At 39.6% G+C, this 19484-nt stretch overlaps 1 protein-coding gene across 1 annotated transcript in view; it reads left to right on the top strand.

Annotated features, from left to right (window-relative positions):
- Positions 1–15482, top strand: part of GALNT9 (polypeptide N-acetylgalactosaminyltransferase 9) — a gene marked incomplete at its 5' end in the record, with an annotated part of 123828 nt that extends 108346 nt beyond the window's left edge. Inside the window, 5 exons of the mRNA XM_083874065.1 lie at positions 201–386; positions 3805–3942; positions 6429–6524; positions 12904–13071; positions 13838–15482. Of these exons, the coding sequence (XP_083730191.1) occupies positions 201–386; positions 3805–3942; positions 6429–6524; positions 12904–13071; positions 13838–13984 (735 nt within the window). The 3' untranslated portion in view covers positions 13985–15482. The remainder of the gene's footprint in view (positions 1–200; positions 387–3804; positions 3943–6428; positions 6525–12903; positions 13072–13837) is intronic.
- Between the last annotated feature and the right edge of the window lie 4002 nt (positions 15483–19484).

Genomic DNA, 19484 nt, shown 5'->3' with positions numbered 1-19484 from the left:
TCTCTTTATGGCTTCTAAATGCAGCCATCTGCATCCTCCTCAGACTCCCCTGCAACACGCAGCAAGAGGTAAATTGTGCAATCCTTTTGACCCATTCCATAGCCCTCAACTCTCTACACGCAGCACCTGCAGAGCAGCACTTGCGTTGCCTCTAAAGAGGGAAAAAGGTGCTATGTGGGTGTTTTCTGTGCCTCCCCCAGGTGTGGCAGTGCGGGGGCAGCATGGAGGTGCTGCCCTGCTCGCGTGTGGCACACATCGAGCGCACCAAGAAGCCCTACAACAACGACATCGACTACTATGCAAAGCGCAACGCCCTGCGCGCCGCCGAGGTCTGGATGGACGACTTCAAGTCACACGTTTACATGGCCTGGAACATCCCCATGGCAGTAAGTACAGCTCACACTCTGTCCTGAGCAGAGGCAGAAACACCAAGCTATTCCTTGTTAGCTCTTGGAGGTGAAGGGTGTTACTACAGCAGCATGAAGTAGGCTAAGCTTAGGGAGAGAGTTTTGGTGCAAGCTCATTACGGAGAGTTCTGCCATGTGAACTTGCTTCCTCAGTCTGAGTTTAGTTGTGCACTCAGTCCAGACTGTTGTATGCAGTGACACAGATTTATCATTTAACCAGAGTAAAATGTCTCAGGTTTATGTGCTCCCCCAGAAGTCATTAATTTGGGGCACCGTTAAACTCTGAGGTGTTCATATGCTACAATGGTGGGGACGACGGAAATGTCCATAAATAAATATCATCATTCATCGTGAGACTCAATAGACCTCAACAGCATAAAAAAAAAAGTATGCAATAAAAGAATCCCACATGAAATAGCTTTATTGTCCACAGGCTGAAAGGTGCAATATGGGCACATTCTGCTTCTCACTGCACATACGAATTGTAGATGGCACATGGGGGCCTCTAGGAACCCGTGTAATATGAATATTAGATAAACTGAAGGTTCAGTTTATCACTTTGTTCTGAAAGTATATCACATACTACTTCTGCACTGAGCATAATTCTTGCAGAGAAGAGTTCTATGTTATATCCCAGCCAGGTGGAAGCTGGCTGTTGCTGTATTCCTTGGCTGTGTTTGCATCCAAATTATTCATGTGAAGGGGCACAGAGAGAGCAACTGAGGGGTGACATACATTGATCTGTAAGTAAGGATGGTTTAATTAACCCTTTTAGCAGGGGTTTGCCCAGAGCTGAAGCAAATAGAAACAGGAACATTCCTATCAGGACAGGAAAATATGCAAACCCAGTGGCATCTTTGGGAATATTCACTTATGACCTGGAGTTCATCAAAATCATGGGAGTCTTGTCAAAGACTTCATTAGATTTAGTCTGTCCTAAACATCTACTCATGCTTTGGTACCTAGTTAATATGTGAAACCCCATTTTTGTTCTTTCCTCTTACAGTTTTTAAAATACACATACCTGGAGGAGCAATGTTTCCTCCTTGTCCATGTGATCTCTGAATATGTTAGATATTCTCACAGCTCTAAATTCACTCACTGCTGTTCAATATTGGACACTGTGCAAGGTCTCCGAAATGTGTTTTTGGCACAAGAGATAATTGAAGATAATTATTTTGCCTTAATGAAAGGCAATATTGCATCACTTTTTCCACACAAGATTTCTGTGACGGTAGGAGAAAGACAGAGCAGTGTCCATTAAAGATTTATGGGCATTTTGGCCCTGTCTGCACACATAAAATACACTTGCTAAAATGGTCAGTTTTCAATTAGGAGATGAAAAACTAACCTCTGTAAATTTGCTTGCTTGATGACATGTGCAAATGAATTCTGAGGAAAGATGATATTTAAATAAGCATTTACACCAAAACATGATTTCCTTTAATCTCTCTGAGATTACTTATTGATGCAGTTTTCTGCACTGAGCTATACAGCAGAGCTTTTAAAAAAAACCAGGCACATCTACAATAAAAGACATAAAATCAGCAGAACTACTGAACATTAAAATTTCCTTTCCATAAAATAAATTGATTGATTGATAAAATGTGCATCATAAAAATAAGCCTATTAGCTCTCAGGAAAAGGAAGCTGATGTTAGTCTTCATGACATTTTTCACTGTAGTGTTCAATACAGACGACAGAGGTACTGTACTGGCATAAGCCATCACAAAAACCTTCTGCAGGGGAATTAGAAACCTTGCTAGCTGGTTAAAAAGAACATGTCCACAAAGTAAATCCTGTGGACACCTCATTCTTGTACCATCACACTGTAACCTGCCCATGGTGACTGCAGCTGGCACACAGGGTAAGAACAGCTTTTCATAGCTGCTCAATTTGCTGCCCTTGCGCTCTGTAGAAACAGCAGAAACTGCAGAAAGGGCACTGTGTTGCCTCATTTTAAATAGGTCTGAGAAGAGGGAGTTCCCATACCACAAAACCATCCAAATTAACTCTTTTAAAACTCCCACCATCTTTTTCACAATTCACAGGTTATTGAGATTGTGTGCATAATGTTTATCCAGATCAGCAGATGGCCTTGGGCAACATCTGCAAGATCATGTTCCTATAATCTTCAGCAGCAGGTCAGCGCAGCTTTATTTCAGTTAACCAAATACTTGCTGTGTCCCCACTAATGATCTATTCCTCGAGAATTTAAGTGATAAAGGAATCTTACTTTGAATGATTTATTGCACCGAGTGCCTCAGAGGTTTGCTCTTCTTCCACACAGCCTCAAGTACTACGTAAATTAACATTCATTTGAATGGATGCTGCACTGAGGGCCCCTGACAGAACGTGCATCAGCAAGCAGCAGTGAGCACAGCAAACTCTTTATGTGGCAAATAGGAAAACCTGTTCAGTATTACACTTGTATTCTCTCCTGAACACCAGGCATCTGTTGGGGATCTTAATAAACCCTGAGCTAAGATTTGCTGCTGTCTTGTAACCCTGCATTAAAAACAATCCGTAAAATGTACAGATATTCTTCTGTAAAGGAAAAGCACAAGGCACTTCAGGAAGATCTCATGCAAAACTCCCCAGTTTCAGTCCATTTGATTAATATAGTGTCAGAAAAGGTTTTTGGATGAGGTAACTCTTACAGTCTTAATGTTGAACTGGGATGATTTATAACACTTTAAATCAACAGACTCTAACTCAGGACCCACCAGTTTTAAATGGTTGACTTTGTTCTTATTAACTCGAATCTTCCAGCCTGTGTCTTTCATGGGATTTGTATTTCAACGTGAATTAAATTCTGAAGTAGAATTATAAAGGTTTTGAGTTTAACTGCATTCTATGGCTCAAGTCTGCAAATGAGCTCCAGTTCTAGTAAAAACTGAATGCAGGTCTATATGAATGCTTAGTGAAGCTTAATGACTTTTTGAGCAGCTTTGCTTTGAAGTTTAACTGATCTGTTCTGACATCATTTACATTACTGAATACTCAAATCTCTTACTAGAGTAAAGCATGACCAGGCTGCCATATTTTAGATCAGAATTACTGCCTAAATTCTAAATGATTCTGAAAGCAAAGGCTTCGGGATTGATTGCAAACACTTAGAACTCCTGTAAGTAACAACATTCTTATTGTACTCTTATTATTTTGATTTATTTTGGGGTTTTGCTTGTTCTTTATGCTTCTTTTTCCACTGGCTTTCATTAATATTTATTGTCTGCACTCAACAGCAGCTGTTTGATGAGCTGCTGCTTGCAACAAAGGGAGGAAAATAGGGAAATACAGCTTGGTATACAAAATGAACTCCAGTTTGATTTCAGTAAAGATAACAACCATAAAGCCAGTGCAGTGAGATTTCTTTATTCGCTTTTCTGCTTTGCAGAACCCCGGAGTTGACTTTGGAGACGTTTCTGAAAGAATTGCTCTGCGACAGCGACTGCAGTGCCGGAGCTTTAAGTGGTACTTGGAGAATGTGTACCCTGAGATGAGAGTTTACAACAACACAGTCACTTATGGAGAGGTACTGCATGTCTTTGGAAACACATCACAGCTGCCCTCCAGCAGTCCTTTCAGAGCTGGCTATCAGGGTGTACAGAGCAATTACACATCAGTGCAGCAGTGGCAGCAAAAAAACACCCTCCCCTCCTTTTAATCAGCACTAAGTGTTGCATTGCACCCACACACCCCAGTGGGTGTTTCCATATTAGGAAAAGAGTTTGAGTTACACCCCTGGAACTTTTAAGGAAGAAGAACCAGAATCTTCTATGCTTCTCACACCATAATTAGCCCAGTGCTCAGACAAAGGCACCTGTTGGGTCTTTCGAATGTACCTCAAGACCTGTAGCCGTTTCTATGGGGCAGCTTGCCAAAAACCCCTCCTTGATCACTGTATACCTAAGAATGAGCACAAAGTCTCTTGGCACCTTTTGGGGTGTCTTAGCAGGTACAAGGGCCTTCCCTGCACTGTGCACAGCTTTTGTTCTTTTGTTCTGTATAGTTTGTTATTTTCTCTTTTATTAAAACCTTTTTGCTTTTTCAAAACACACCCAATCAGCCCTCCCGGTAATTATATTTAGGACATTTCTGGGAGGTCGCTGGTCAACCCTCAGAGCTTGATACACCTTCATGGGGCTCATAACACCTGGCCTCATGCAAAATTGTATCAACTAAGGAGTGTGGCTTTGAGAAGTCCCATTCCTTTCATTGGAGGGCAGCAAGCGAAGTCATCCTTACTGACAACGACATACAACCTCCTTGGCTCTCCTTTTAAAATACTGAGACATAAGTTTGAGGCAATCGTTTTCCCAAATAAGATGCCACAGACATCACAAAGAAAATGTCGCTGGTCAACAGAGCTAAAACAATTGTCTACATGAGCTGCAATTAAATCCAAAGGCAATGTATTTTCCCACAAGACAACTAAATGGAGACTGTTCCTTTCTCTTCCATTTGATTGACTTCATATAAAAATAAGTCAGGCACTTGAGACATTGATACAAATTGCAAGTTTTATTCCATAATATCACTTTGCATCCTAATATAACTATCCCCATGAGGAACTGAGAAAAGACGTTGAGTAAATTCAAGAGGAGCTGTTGGTATCTGTCAGCTCTGAGAAGGTCGATAACAGTGAAGAACGTTGGCAGAAGTGCCAATGTTGCCTCAATTATACCAGACCCTGAGCAATCTGGGCTCTAAAACAAAGTTTGTTCCTCTTGAGCTGTCACATAGAAGGTTCTCGAGTCCAGCAGGAAGTCCAGTGATGCAAATATCAAATTCTTTAATGTTTTTCATAGAATAGAGCCACAAGGTATTTACCTGGTACAAATCAACCATTTCAGTCCTACTTTAGGCTTCATCCTAAATGACATTGAGCTTGTTGTTCTGGTTATTTTCCTGGAGGAAAAGATGTCTGGATTTTTGTGAGTTTCAAGGAAAATAAATGTATTGAGTAGATGTGAGACAGATTGAAACAGTAGTAAAAATATATTTCCTAGTGACTCAATTCTCACTTTTTTAAAGCCATCTCATAAAGCTGTCTTCATCTTCTTTAGCCTTTATAGCACCAAAGCCATAAAAATAAACCTCCTGAAATTTAGTTCTTGGTGAGCCCCCTTATCCAATCAGATTCCCTGTTATGCTTGTACACTATAATATGAAGGATTATGTGCTGATTTTTTTTTCTGGCACCTCATGCAGCAGCTGTTTCTAAATTATGGGGTGGCCAGACAGGTACCTCACAGCCTAAACCAAAAGTGACCTGTTGAGTCTTTTGAGGTGCCTGTCTAAATAACTTCTTGTTTATGATATCTCTAAAGGCTTTCTATGTTCAAAATATGTGTGTAATGATTCCAGCTTCAAGAGAAAGGCTGGAAGGGTTTTTACAAGAGCTCCATCCCAGTTTATATAGACTTGTAAATTCTCCTTGTCTGGGGAGGCACAGGAATTTTTTACTTCCTTGGATATCTGAATCTGTGCCCTTTAATAAAATCTGTTTTGTGTCACTTCTGTACCTAACAATGTACTATATTTTCAGTTCAAATAAAATTTCAAATGCTTTTTTGGATTTTTTCTTTATCAGGAATAGGAAGAAACAAAAGCATGTCACGTCCAACACCAATCCTGGGTAGCTCATATCCTGTTTGTAAAGCCACATTCTCAACATACAGGGTCAAAATTTATGTTTGCACAATGGCAATTTGGAGCAAAACTTGGCCTGGGTTTTTTAGAGTAAATTCTAGGAAGTTCTGATCCTTGAGTAATTGCCAAAAATGTAACTCTAACCCAAGGAGTGTAAAGACAGCAGGTTGTCCAAATAAAGTCTTTTCCTGGAGCAGATTCACTGCTGGCACTCTGTCATAGCTGAAGGGGAAGCATTTGTCTCTCAGAGAGTAGTTTTACACAGTACTTCTTCCAGTAGCTGCAGCACAGCTGAGATTTAGCTGGACTGGACTGAAATAGGGAGTAATTTCCAGCTGAACTGTTTTCATTCTGATCTGGTTCCAGGTGCGCAACAGCAAAGCCAGTGGCTACTGCCTGGACCAGGGGGCTGAAGAGGATGACAAAGCCATCCTTTATCCATGCCATGGAATGTCCTCCCAGGTAAATGGTGAAAATCCCATCATTAGTGAGAAACCTTGAACTTTGAGAATATTCAGAAGAAACAAAGAGTACATTGTTGTATTTGGGTTGAGTTTGGCAGTTTAATTCCTGAGCTGCAAAGGCAAATGTCTGGCTTTACTCTTGTCTTGTTGGGTGCCTTTTCCAAGGTTGTTTAGCATGTGAATCCTATACTTTGTAGTTCTCAGTTAGGAAAATAGAAGATTCACATAACTTTGTTTAAATAACAGGGATCCACTGAAGATCAATTAATTTAGGTAGTCTGTGTGAGTGAGCAGTTCTTGTTATGACATGACTTATTCATGGTATCTCTTTAATTTAACTGTTCCTTGGTCCAACAGGCTCCTGGGCAGAAATTATTTATCAAGCTGCTGATTTGATTCCCCGAGTAGGCAAAAAGTTAAGCACATATTTAACATCAACTTCAAAGGGAATTAGGAATATCCTCTAAGTTAAGACTTTTCTAAAATATAAGATTTCTTTTTTTTTTGTCAGTCCCTGTGCATATTATTATTTTCTTACAGATGTCTCAAGATTTTAAAATGACATTTCTTCTTTCTATGCTCGTAGTTGGATGTTATTTAAATCCAGGACTTGAGCTTCTTCAGAAATGCAATTCTAATTTCTTTTGAAGTAGCATCTGAGTCAAAACAGTGTTAATGAACATTCTTATGTGTAAATAAACTCTGACCTTATCAGGCTTAACAATTATCCGAGGTTCAGTCACACAAATATTGATTGGGAGTCCTGGCTCGTGCATCACCACGGAGGCAGAGTGAGACAGACAGTAATTCCTACTGGCACAATGTCCACCTTTGGCAAGATCATTATGGAGTATTTGACTGACACTCTCCTAGTAGAGGTGGAAGGAGCAGCCTTTGAATAAGGTAACCAAATAGGATTGCTTAATTAGATGTAAATTAGCTTCTCAAGAAGACTCTCGTTAGAGATGTCAAGGCGCTCAGAGAGAGTTCAGTCTCTTGCTCCATTCTAATCTGAACAGAAAGTTGCAAATTTAAGTCCTTCCAGAAAGTCCCTTAGCAACATCTAATCTCTATCAGTGTGCTAGCACTTAGAAGAGTAATGAAATAAATGGTTCTGACTGTAATTTATTTTGCAATTTAAGTCCTTAACCTACTTGTTTGCCTCCATGATTCCTGTTCCACAGAGTAAGCTTTGACTTCAGGAAGAGAATAGATGAGGACATAAGTTACAGTGAATTTTTTCCATTTCCCTTTAAAACAAACAAACAAACCAACAAAAAACAGGAAAAGAGTTTTCATTCTGCAAGAAACATCAAGCGAAGGTAGAGGTGATGTTTTATCTAAGTTGAGTATTTCACAGACAAGCATGAGTTGAAGCCACTCAAATGCAGCCAAGTTAATTAATGATTACACAGCTGGAAAACTTCTATCATCTCACTACAATTTACAAAATTAATTCAGTGTGAGAACCACAGCTGCACAAACCCTAATCAAGGATATTCAAGCACATAGCATGAAAGGTGTTGACAGCAAGCGTTTTAATATATTAAATAAACATTTTTAAAGCCCCTCTTCTAATCAGCCTGGGTGAGCATAGTTGTCTGCTGCATTTAGCTTTCCATTTCTGACATTTTTCATCTCAGGCATAGGACATAAAATACCCCTACTGAGCCGAGATTTGGGTTATTTGTACATGCTTACTGAATATAAATTAATACAAATATGAAACTCACTTTCCCCAGTTGGGTTATCACTGGTGTTCATATGTCCTAGCAATGTGAAAGCCTCTCCCTGTTCAGCTACAGCCTTGTTTGTTTTTCATACTCTTCAATTCTGACAAGCAGATTTCCAGTGATTTTAGTGTACACATGGTTCTACTGCAACCCACCCAAATCAGGCAGGTGTTTAAAGAAAGCTGAGTTAGGAATATGATTATTGTTCCTCTGTGAAAAAATGTTCTTTTTCTCTCTGTCTCACCCTTCTCTTTCCCTGGGATGTTGTTGTCCTGCATTACAGTGGCAAAATAAAACCACTCCAATGTGACTGCTCCACAAACAAAATGCCTTTCCCTGTGTGTATTTTCAAGATCAGTTTTCACCATGATAAATCACATCTTTGTAATGACATCAGCTTTTAAATTTCTTTATTCAAACAGGGACAAGCTCTTTTATGGATGCTCTGGAATGCATTTAGCCTGAGTTTACATCAATTTAGTTTAATGAGTTTGACTTGAGCTAAGTCATTGTAAGCTAACAGCTAAGAATATCCAGACAAGGTTTTGCATCAGTCTGAGTTGATTTCAAAACCTATTTTACAGAAAAGTAGTGTCCTTTTTATATGTGTTCATTGGATCTGAAGTTTGAGTCTAATAGCTTTCTGGAAAACACCATTTGCAAATACTGCTGGGAGAAACAGTCCAGGGCTACAGAAGATTTGTAAATAAAGGAATGTATTTGGAGTCTTGAACTGCTCTGCCTCTGTGTGTGGCCTCTGTTGCACAATCAGTGCAAAGCCCAGTGGTTCTTTGCAATTTTGTTGTAAAATTTAAAATCAAATAAAAAAATAATAATAAGTGGGAGAAAAAAAAAAAAAAAAAAAAAAAAAAAAAAAAAAAAAAAAAAAAAAAAAAAAGTAGGGTTTTGAGGACAGATGCCACATCCCTAAAAATGGAATATGTTGTTCAGGAAGCTTCACAGAATGTTTGCAGCACATGTAGGTTTTGAGCCGTGTGAGAGCACTTACACAGCCCCAGTGGAAATATTCAATGTCTCAGAGTCTCTTGAACGCCGTGATGTGGAGCTGATTATATGGTCTGTGAAAGAGAGGAGAACTTAATGAAATGGCATCTTGGGATGGAAGGGCCACAGTGAACAGCCTCTTTCTCCACCCTCCCTCCCTTCCCTTTCACAGCAGAGAGAGGGGAGGCACTGCAGCTGTGAAAGAGAGAACTCCCTCTGCATTGAGAACAGCCAGAAGGAAGGGAGAGCTCCGTGCTCGGATTCCTGGGGTTTGCAGCTACACAAATAGAGGAATGAGAAGAGATGAAAGGCTCTGCTTAAACTGTTGCTGGAGGGCAGATATTTAACATTTTGCTGGGTAGAGCTGTGACTGCCCACATTGGCGTGCAGGGCAGCAGGGTGGATGAACAGGTGGTTTCACCACTTGCAGGAAGCCGTGGGTGGGATTCTGGAGCGAACATGGAAGTTTGATACTTGTGATCTGTTTGCCTTGAGGGGACAGGTGGTCTGGAGATATAGGGAGTTTGGGATGCCTGCATCACTCACTGTTTCAGTTCCTCAGACAGCTTGCCTTAACTGCAGGACTGAAGGACCATTTACAATTTCCTTTTGCCTGGAGAACAAGAGAGAAAGGTTAAATTTAATGTGGGAAGCTACCAGGCCTATCCTAGTCACTGTTTCCCTCAAACAATTACCTGTAATCATTCGGTGTTTTTTTCCCTTGACTGGAAATTAGCAGGAGTGGATGTTTTTGAAGTCAAACCCTCCAGTTTAAGGCTGCCATTTTCTCACTACATTAATATTCCTGGAGGATCATATTCTATAGGCAGCAGCGCTGACTATTTTTGATCCAGCTGTGGTGGCTTTGATAAGCAACCTTTGACATCTTTTGCATTCTGCCCAGATTTCTGAATGTTGAAGGGAAAACTATCCTATCTTACATCAGAATAGCAGATGGTATCAGGATTAGATCTTGAGTATTTAATAGAGCACTTGGCTTCAGTGTCATTTGAATCCTTCAGCTCTTCCAAGATAAAAGAGAAAAACTGAGTGAAGGTCCATCCCCATGTGATGTTTAAAAGTGTGCTTCTTTTCTGCAGCTTGCAATTTGGAGTGTGTGGACATCCAAGAATCTCAGCCCATCAAAACTTGCACAGATTTTTTTTTTTTTTAATAAGATTTAATATTTCTTAAAAAAGGGGACTTTGTCTTTTGATTTTGACTGGTTGGCACTGGGAATGGACATGACATGATGTATCATGCCAACAAGTCCTATCACAAATCCAGGGATTATTTCTTTGTGGGTACATTAGTGACACTTAAGATCAAGTTTGAACCCAGGAGGTACAATTTTAATTGCCTGTATCCCAGTTCCTGCTTTCTATCCTGTAGTAATAAGAAACTTATTTTAATGCTTATTTTATTCTCACAGTTTATATTGTCTCTTGGACGTTAAGATAGGAATTCTTTGGAGGGAGATGTTATTAATCATACAGTGGTTTCTTGAACTTTAATTTCTGGTCTGATTTTGCAGAAGCAGGCTCTACAGCTTTCCTATGCAATATGGTCTGAACTCAGATAATTCTTTGTGGGTGGGTCTTGTAGAATTCTGTTTTATTGTGGAATAAGCCTAAATTTTCATGACTGTTGGAACAGCCGTAAAAACTTGACAGAAAGTGCAGATTCAGGAAATTAAGCCCATGTTTTTCCATTTGTCTCAAGATTGCACAGATGACAGTTTCCTGCACCGAGCCATCCTTGACCCTGTTGAGCTGTAACACAAACTGCCACTTTCAATACTGCAAATAGTTTGGAACAGAGTTAATGTATCTTCCACTTCTAAAGCCTAAGCAGGACTGGTACTTTCTGCTTTGATAGGCTGCTCTATAACAAAGTCTTTCCCAAGTGAATGGCCACTGTGATGCAGAGCACATGTAACTCTGGCTGCTGAGATTCTGATGACAAAGAATGTTTTAGACCATTTTAATACCAGACAGAAAATGCTGCTCATCTCAAATAGAAAAACCTATCCTATCCTACAGAGTAGATAGCCCATTATAAACAGTGCTTCTGATTATCTACATGAGGCCAAGCCAACAAGCTTGTGGAGTGGTATTTTGGGACTGCAGAGAGAGAATAAAGACAGCAAGATGAATACATTTTCTGGTCAGTGTTTCAGCCATACCTGCAGTTCATTTGAACTCTGCTGAAAACTCTTTAAATAGAAGTGTGAAATATACAGTCAGGTTTTATTTTAAAAAAAAAATTAAAATAAAAAGAGAGAGAGAAAATGTTGTGTTTTATTTGTATTTTTCTTTCCCAGCTCCTTTTTATGTGACAAAAAACAAATTTAATTTGGCTGACCTGGCAGTCCCTTCATATTTTGAGTTACTTTGCTTGCTTGAACTTACTTTACCTATGTCCCTCCTAACCTCAGAGTGGAAAAAAACCCCTAAAGTGTCTTGATTTAGTGTGTACAGACTGTTGCCATGACAAAGGCACTGTTCATACCCAGAGCATCCTCATGTGGTTATCTCTGCTTTCTCTGATGTAGGCTCTCTTCTACCTCTGTGCTTCACATGGCTGCTCTGAACAGAAGTGGCAGGTGGGAAAATGAACACATACTATGTCAAAGAGCATCTGGTCTGGGAGCAAGTAGACCATGCTCTTTTTACCACCAGCAAGAAATGATTATTCACAGCATGATTCTTCTGAGGTTAATAAGGATGGCGGTGGAAAGCCAGACTCTAATTTGAGTTTTTTTGATTGACTCTTAATGATATCTCACATACTGGTCAGTGGCATCCAATAAATGGCAGGCACTTCTGACCTTCCTTCCCTTTCTTGATGAGTAATTGCAGCCATATAGCAGCAATAGGACCAGACAGGCAGTGAATTTCCTGGGTGGTAATTGCATTTCTTTGGTGGCTCAGATCCTCACCCTGCAGCATCCAGACTCACAGCACACAAGCCACGTAGCTGGCTCCACTCTGCAGTCTTTTGGCGCCTGGGTGTTGAACTTTCAGAGTAAGAAGGGCAAAATATTATGCTGGTTTAATGACTCTGGGTTTAAGTACAGAAGTGAGAAGTAGATAAGTCTGATTTGATGTATTGGCCTGCTGCCAAATTAGCATCGCGCATTTTCGCTTTAATGTGCTTTACACAAAACTGAAATACCAGAGTGTCATTCTTTATTATGTAGGCCTGAAGCATATGTTAGCAAATTTTTCTGCCATTCCCCTCATGGCTTCTTTTTTCCCTCTCATATTTTTGGGTACTGGTTGCATGGTTGAATTTTTTTTTTGTAATGTTTATTTACAAAAACTAATTAGACTTGTTGCTATCAATAGCCTCTAACAGAGCTCTTAAGAACAAACTGCATGACAAAATTGACATTGTGTCCTTGTTAAATCAACTCCTGCTGAGTGGGCACGATTTACATATTGATTACTTCACTCCCTTGATTGCCCTTTTTGCAGCCAAGTAGTGAGTGGGGAGCAGAAGTGTGGGAGAAGGGAACGTTGTGTTCTAGGTTTTACCAACATTCCCAAGAGTTACCCTCCAGCAAGGTGTGCCAGACCCGTTGTGCAGCAGGACAAAAGGCTCCTCACCCTCTCAAAACTCTCCTTTCTCCCCCAGCTCGTCCGGTACAGCTCGGAAGGTGTCCTGCAGCTGGGGCCGCTGGGCTCCACCGCCTTCCTGCCCGACTCCAAATGCCTGGTGGACGATGGCAAGGGCAGGACACCCACCCTCAAGAAGTGTGAAGATGTCCTGAGGCCAGCACAGAGGTTCTGGGATTTCACACAGGTGTGGAAAAGCTCAGGAAACCTTGAAGAGATAAACTGGAGAGGAATGATGCTCTAGAGAGTATTTAATGAAGAACAAGGAGGTCTTGGGAGGGCTGTACTAGGAATTCCCCCCAGTGCTTTTTAGAAACAGTCAGATATGTTTTCCATAGATCATGTGCTACCAAGGGATATTCTTCCATTATTGCTAGAAGTTTTGGGGAGTGCTTTCTAGGAATTTTTACTTATCCTGTCTTGGAATATTCTCAATTTCAGTCCTGATTGTCAAGAACGTGCTTGTAATTGTTTACTATCCAGAAGTCTTTGCATCTAGAACTTTTTCTAGAACTTCTCTAGAATTTTTCTAGATTTTTTTTTCCCCTAGCACCTTTATAGGTATTTTTTAATATCTAGAATCTTCAAATCATTTTTAAGACTTTCAAAAGCATTATTACAGTCTCTGGGATTTCCTATTTCTTGAGATCTGCAGGGATTCACTAGTGCTTTTTGGAGACTTTCTAGAGATTTAAGGGGATTTTCCCAGCAATTCCTAAATGTGCAGTTATAAAGGAATTGTTTTGGTACTTTTTATGTATTAGCTGGCTTTTTCCTAGGAATTTCTAGCACTTTCTGGGTCATTTATCACTTGATATATGCAGAAATGCATTTTATAATGTTTTTTTAAGGATTTACAGATCTAATGCTGTTTTTTCTAGTCTGTTCACCTTTTGTGTTCCTTCCTCTAATATTTTTTTTCCCTAATTTTTTTTTTTTTTTTTTTTTTCCAGAACGGTCCAATCATCAGCAGAGACACTGGCCGTTGTCTAGAAGTGGAAATGTCAAAGGATGCAAATTTTGGGCTCAGATTAGTTGTACAAAGGTGCTCGGGGCAGAAATGGATGATTAGAAACTGGATCAAACACGGTCGGCACTGACTGTGGGGCTGAGCTGCCTCTCCTGCTGGTGTCCATTGCTCCGTGTGCCGTATCTCGTGAGGCATTTGTCTTAAAGAAAATTAGTTTGAACAGGTCTTGGCTCTCAAGAGTCCTCCATAGTTGGGCATTCCAAGGAAAGAAAGAAGAAAAAGGAAAGCAGACACACACATACCCTGTTTGACTCCTCCTTGCTCCAGAAGATAATGTGGGAAGCTTAACGAGAGTTTTTTGTTGGCTTGGAAATCTTGTGAAGACAAGAACCCAACTGGAAAGTGGATTCCTTAAGCTCTCCTAGAGGGATTGACAGACAGATCTTTCTATTCTGAGTTCAGAGGAGACATCCCAATACTGCCTCATAAAGAGAGTTCTCTGATGGGTAGCTTTTTAGCTTTAAGTTTCAGACTGGTGCACAACTCCTATGGTGAATAATTATGTGCCTTTTTTATTGTACTTCATATAAAAGGGGACTGGAAAAGTCCTACCTTTTCAGCATGTCTGGTTCGTTGTACTAAACAAGAAATCTGTAAATAACACTGGAGATACAATATATGATACATTTCAAGGTTGATTGTTTAGGGAGTCTCTATTTCTAGAAAGAGACTGTTCCGCAAATGTTTACAGGTGGTTCTCAACCTTCGAGCTGCTGGAGAGCAGCATTTTAGAGACCTCTTCTAGTTAGACACAGGTAAATGTTGAATAGGTGAAATAGCCACATGCTCCGTTATATATTGCCACATTTTACATTTGTTGGCTGTAGAGACATCACAGCTTAGCACTTGGATGTTTGGCACTTCTGAGGCAGTAAATGTCCTGGTGGATGGATGGATGGATGGATTTCAGGAGGGCTCAGCTGGCCCCAAAGCCCTGAGTGTGTGTGAGTCCCTGTCCTGGAGGTCACTGTTGAGTTGTTCCAGAGACTGCCTGGAACAAGGATACTCCTTATTCTGGAAATAAATTGACTGGCTTAGGTACCATCTGTGGAGCTTAAAAACTTGGATCTTCCATTTTGTTTCCCATCCTGTGAAAATGTCAAATGTGAGCAAATATGCTTTGTGAGCACAGTCTAGACAAATTTCCTGAACTAACCAACAAAGTCTTTTCAGCATTTGAAAAACAAACAAAAGCCTAGTGATAAGAAGGCAAATTAGAGCAAGAGGTAGGGAGCATATATAAATAATGTTACTCTGAAATATAAATATTTTACTGTAGCTGACCCATTGGCAGCATCTTTGTGAACCTGAATTTAATAATGTATCCGGTGATTCATGCAGGATCAGGGCACATGGACAGAGCAGTGACAAGGTCTTATCCAAAAGGTTTTCAAAATTGATGACCACTGTCTTCAGTAGGTTTTGAATGTGGGTCTGTGGCACAAAGCTTTTCTGTCCAGATGATTTCAGTCATACTGAAGGAGAGACACAGATGGTATCTGTTAATTTCACTGTTTAATATTTTGTAGTTATTTAAAAATAAAGTTTGTTTTGTTTTACTGAGCCAGGAAAATTGGTAATTGCAGTCACTGTGGTACCATGAATCTTGGCGATCCGTTCCTTTAATAACTTTTGCCATTCCTATTTCAAGGCATGCTGAACAAAATTGAATGGAAACAAAGTTAATTTTTCAAGGGCATGATATGTAATAAAATATTTACTTTTAACATGCAAAATCCATCAATTCTTGTCAACTTTTGGTTAGTATCTAGAAAGCATTTCACTATGTTTTGCCCCAATTTTATTCTTGAAATAGAGTGTGCAAGATGCAATACAAAGCCAGTTGTCCTGGAGTTTACTTGTGGCTAATTGCTGATCTTTATTCATGTCTCATGGACCAGGTTACACGTGGATATATACAAAAGAATAATTCTGGGTGAGATTCTAGACACAAAAATGCTTAAAATTTTCTGTTTATGGTAAGTTGTACACAACCTTTTGAACAGTGTAATAAGACCTGCAGGGAGAAAGCATCTTTAATAAATCAAGCAATACTGTATAAAATCACGGACAATCTCAGTATTCAAGCCTTCCTGCAGGTCCAAAACAGGTAGGAAACTTCAGGCTAAATAAATATTGGGAACAGCTGCCCTGCATTTAACCTCCTTGTGTTAAGATATCAGACAATTTAAAATTGTATTTACCATCTATGCAGCAGATGTTGAAGGCTTTGTAAAGGAGTGAGTTTGTAAGTTAGTTTTCATCTTCTCTCCAAATACAATTTCCACCTTTTAAAATGTATGAAAGCTGTATTCTCCTTTTGTTTGCTCTGATGGAGTTTTACTCCTTGAGGGAGGTGAGAAGGCAAAAGAAGGGAAAGATGGTTTTGCCAGGTGAGATTTTGGGGGAGCAACAGGTCATTCACACCCATTTTTAGTCTTTCCCATGAGTAAGTGCTAACTATTTTATATGAACATGGCAGGAAGTAGAAATTAATTATATATCAGTGTGACTAGTAAATACCTATTAGAGTATAAAGTTACTGTACTGAACAGAAGCAAATATGCCATGGGCTTTCTTTTTCCCTTTTATTTTTCCTTGTCTTGAATCAGCAATCTGCACTTGATCCTTGGTTAGCAGTGGGGCAGAAACCTTTCAAACCTTGGGTAAATGAAAAAGGAAAGCTGAATATTTAGAGGAATACTGGGGTTTCAATCTACTCTCCTAAAACGAGACCTGCATGGGTAGTTTAGGAGCTTTGAAGCTGAGAGGACCAGATAGATCTGTGTTTACTGGCAGAGATTTCAAGGGAGATTTCAAACCTTCATTCTGACACCACCATGATGAAAGAGAATTGATTGTCTTGGAATTTTGCCCCTCAGTGCTCAGAGCAGAGCATTTGACTGTGGCCACCCTGTCTGTGAGTGGTCAGTCCTGGCAGGGTTGAGTGCCAACACCACCAGCTGCAGGAGGCTTGCAAGAACCAGACTTAGGGTATAAGAAGGAAAACAGGTTTTTGTGGTAGATAAATGGCTTTGAGATTTACATAATAATATAAAAGAAACCAGATGGCTCTTAAAAGGTGGAGTTGGTATTTTATGTGATTGTCATTTTTTAAGACTTGCTGGAACAATTTCTTATATTTGCAGAACACATCTGTTGGATTAATTTTACTTTATTCTTTATCTGTATGAACCACTGCTTTGGCTGTGGTACTAACATGGTGACTCTGCATGTGAGAGGGTCTTAAATATTCTCTCATCAAAGGAATAATAATAAAAAAAGCCTTGAGTATTATCTGTTTTAACCAAAGTCTATGGTTCTTTTGTCAGTATTTCACCCCTTAGTATAAATTGAAATCCTGCTTAATGGTGTTCAAATTTTCAGTCTTGTTTCCCACAGTGCAGCATTCTAGATCTCATGAAAAGTATTCAATGTAGTGTAATATGCCTTGTGGAGAAAATTCAGATCAAAGGCTTTCTATGCTATTTTGTTTGATTTAGGGGATTATGGAGCTAAATATTAGGTCATAGGACAAAAGAATAGAAGGTAAGAAAGACCAGCACAGTGGTAAGAAAGTCTAGCACACTGTTGTCAAAGGCAACCCAGGAAAATTATACTTTTCTAAGCATGTCAGGGTTGAGTCCTAAGGTAATAAAAATCCCCTTCTTTTTTGAGAGCTACAAACTCTTTTCCAAGCTGAATGTAATTTCAGTCTGGTTGAATCTATTTGTTCCCCAGCCAGGAGTGTCCTCTAGCCTGGCTTGCTGGTTCCTGGGGCATGCTGAGCTCCTGTGGGAAGGAACCAAGAGAAATGTTAATGCTTTTGAAGGACCCACTGGATTCTCCTGCAGTCATATAAGATCTCTATTGTGCTCACCCACCAGAACTCTTCAGGGCTGTTCCACATGCAGAAAACCAAGCTCAGGTTCCACAGAAGTGATCTAAGACCATAATATGGAACCAAACAACAGGCCTTCATACGTATTTTGAAGGTGTTGAAGTATTTCTCTCAGTTGAATGAATAATTTGTGGCTCGATGTGTCTGAAGATGGAGCCTTCATGGTCCTTCATTTGTATTTCTTTTCATCAGCCTGTTCCTTCTCAAAAGCTGTGATCTAGTGGAGGAAAACCTCACTTGCTGTGTGACAAGGGGTGTAATCTATCTGACACAGGATAGCTGCAATTGTAAGTACTTAAGCCAGAGCTAATAAGATTTAATGAAATAACACCAGTCCTAATCTGTTCTTTAGATCAATTACACAGCATGTAATTCCTTCAGTGCCCAGTATTCATCTGAAATGGTTCATTACCAGCCATACAAAAGTGCATTATGGCCTGTTTTGGGCTGTAAGGGAGTTGGGCTATAAGAAGAATTACAACAGATCTTGTAGTTCAGAGGAAGTTTAGAATATTATTATTCAGTTAAGGCACAAATACCTTTGTTTTTTCATGAGAGGCTTTGGGAGGAGGAACAACTACCAGAATTCACTTGATTGAAGGTGTTTCTAACAATGATGTTCTATTTTTGCCTGCTGCTATTTTGGCTGCCTGCTTCTTAGTGCTGATCAAAGTCAATGGTAGAGGTCATACCACAGATAAAAGATGGTATTGCAAATTAGAGGATCTAGCTAACAGGCTGGAAATAAAACAAGGAATGATCAGATCTTCACATGTCTCTAGATCTAGATGCCACCACAGTAAACTTAATGTCCAAAAATTCTCTTTGGAAATAATCCCAAACTGCAGTGACCTCTTTAGTACATTTTAATGGATTTCAGAATGGCTTCATAAAATACAGTGACTTACATTACAAAAGCATTAATGACATGTAGAGAAAAGGCATTGAGTTCAGGGGTTGTCCTAAATAACAATGGGTTATAAATACCCAGTGAAACAATGTATGGAAACCTGCTTTTGAAAAACAATTTCTGAATCAAGAGTGTCTTCAAAGACGTGTAGAAGCATTGATTACTTTTCATAGTATTAGTGTTTCCTATTGGCCATCAACAAGTGTTGTGCAGTTTTCAAACTCTTTGTAATGTTTAACTAAAAAAAAATGCAGTAACTAGAATGCAAGTTGTGACTGCAAATAATTTTTTTCATTATGTGGCACATCATGAAATCAATTTGTATTCACACTGAAAAAGTTAATAAATTACTATGCATTTTACTGCTGACATGAGCTGCATGTTTTATCATTGTACATTTGAACACACATATTGAAATTCAAAGATTCACACAAAGGAAAACTAGAAGAACAAAGCATATGGGCATTTTAAAATTTAAATTGCACATATTGTGTTCTGAAAGGTAGTCACCACACGCTCGTAAGAGACTTGGCCCTGAGGGTGGGCATCCAAAATTGGATTGATAACAGCTCAGACTACTGTCATCTACATATCCCAGCATCTCACCACTGCAAACAATAATTGGTGTTAAGAAGAATGAAATAGGATGCAAGGAAAATGTAGAATGATCCTTTCACTAAATATCTCCCCCTAATTTCTCAGGGTAAGGCCTTCCCAAGCCAGAGGCTCTACACACCAACCCAGATTTAGTGACACTGG

This window comes from Zosterops lateralis, assembly GCF_965231275.1.
Source record: "Zosterops lateralis genome assembly, chromosome: 17".
Classification (NCBI taxonomy): Eukaryota; Metazoa; Chordata; class Aves; order Passeriformes; family Zosteropidae; genus Zosterops; species Zosterops lateralis.
Note: the sequence above shows the minus strand (reverse complement) of the source record. Positions and strands in the feature narration are given on the sequence as shown.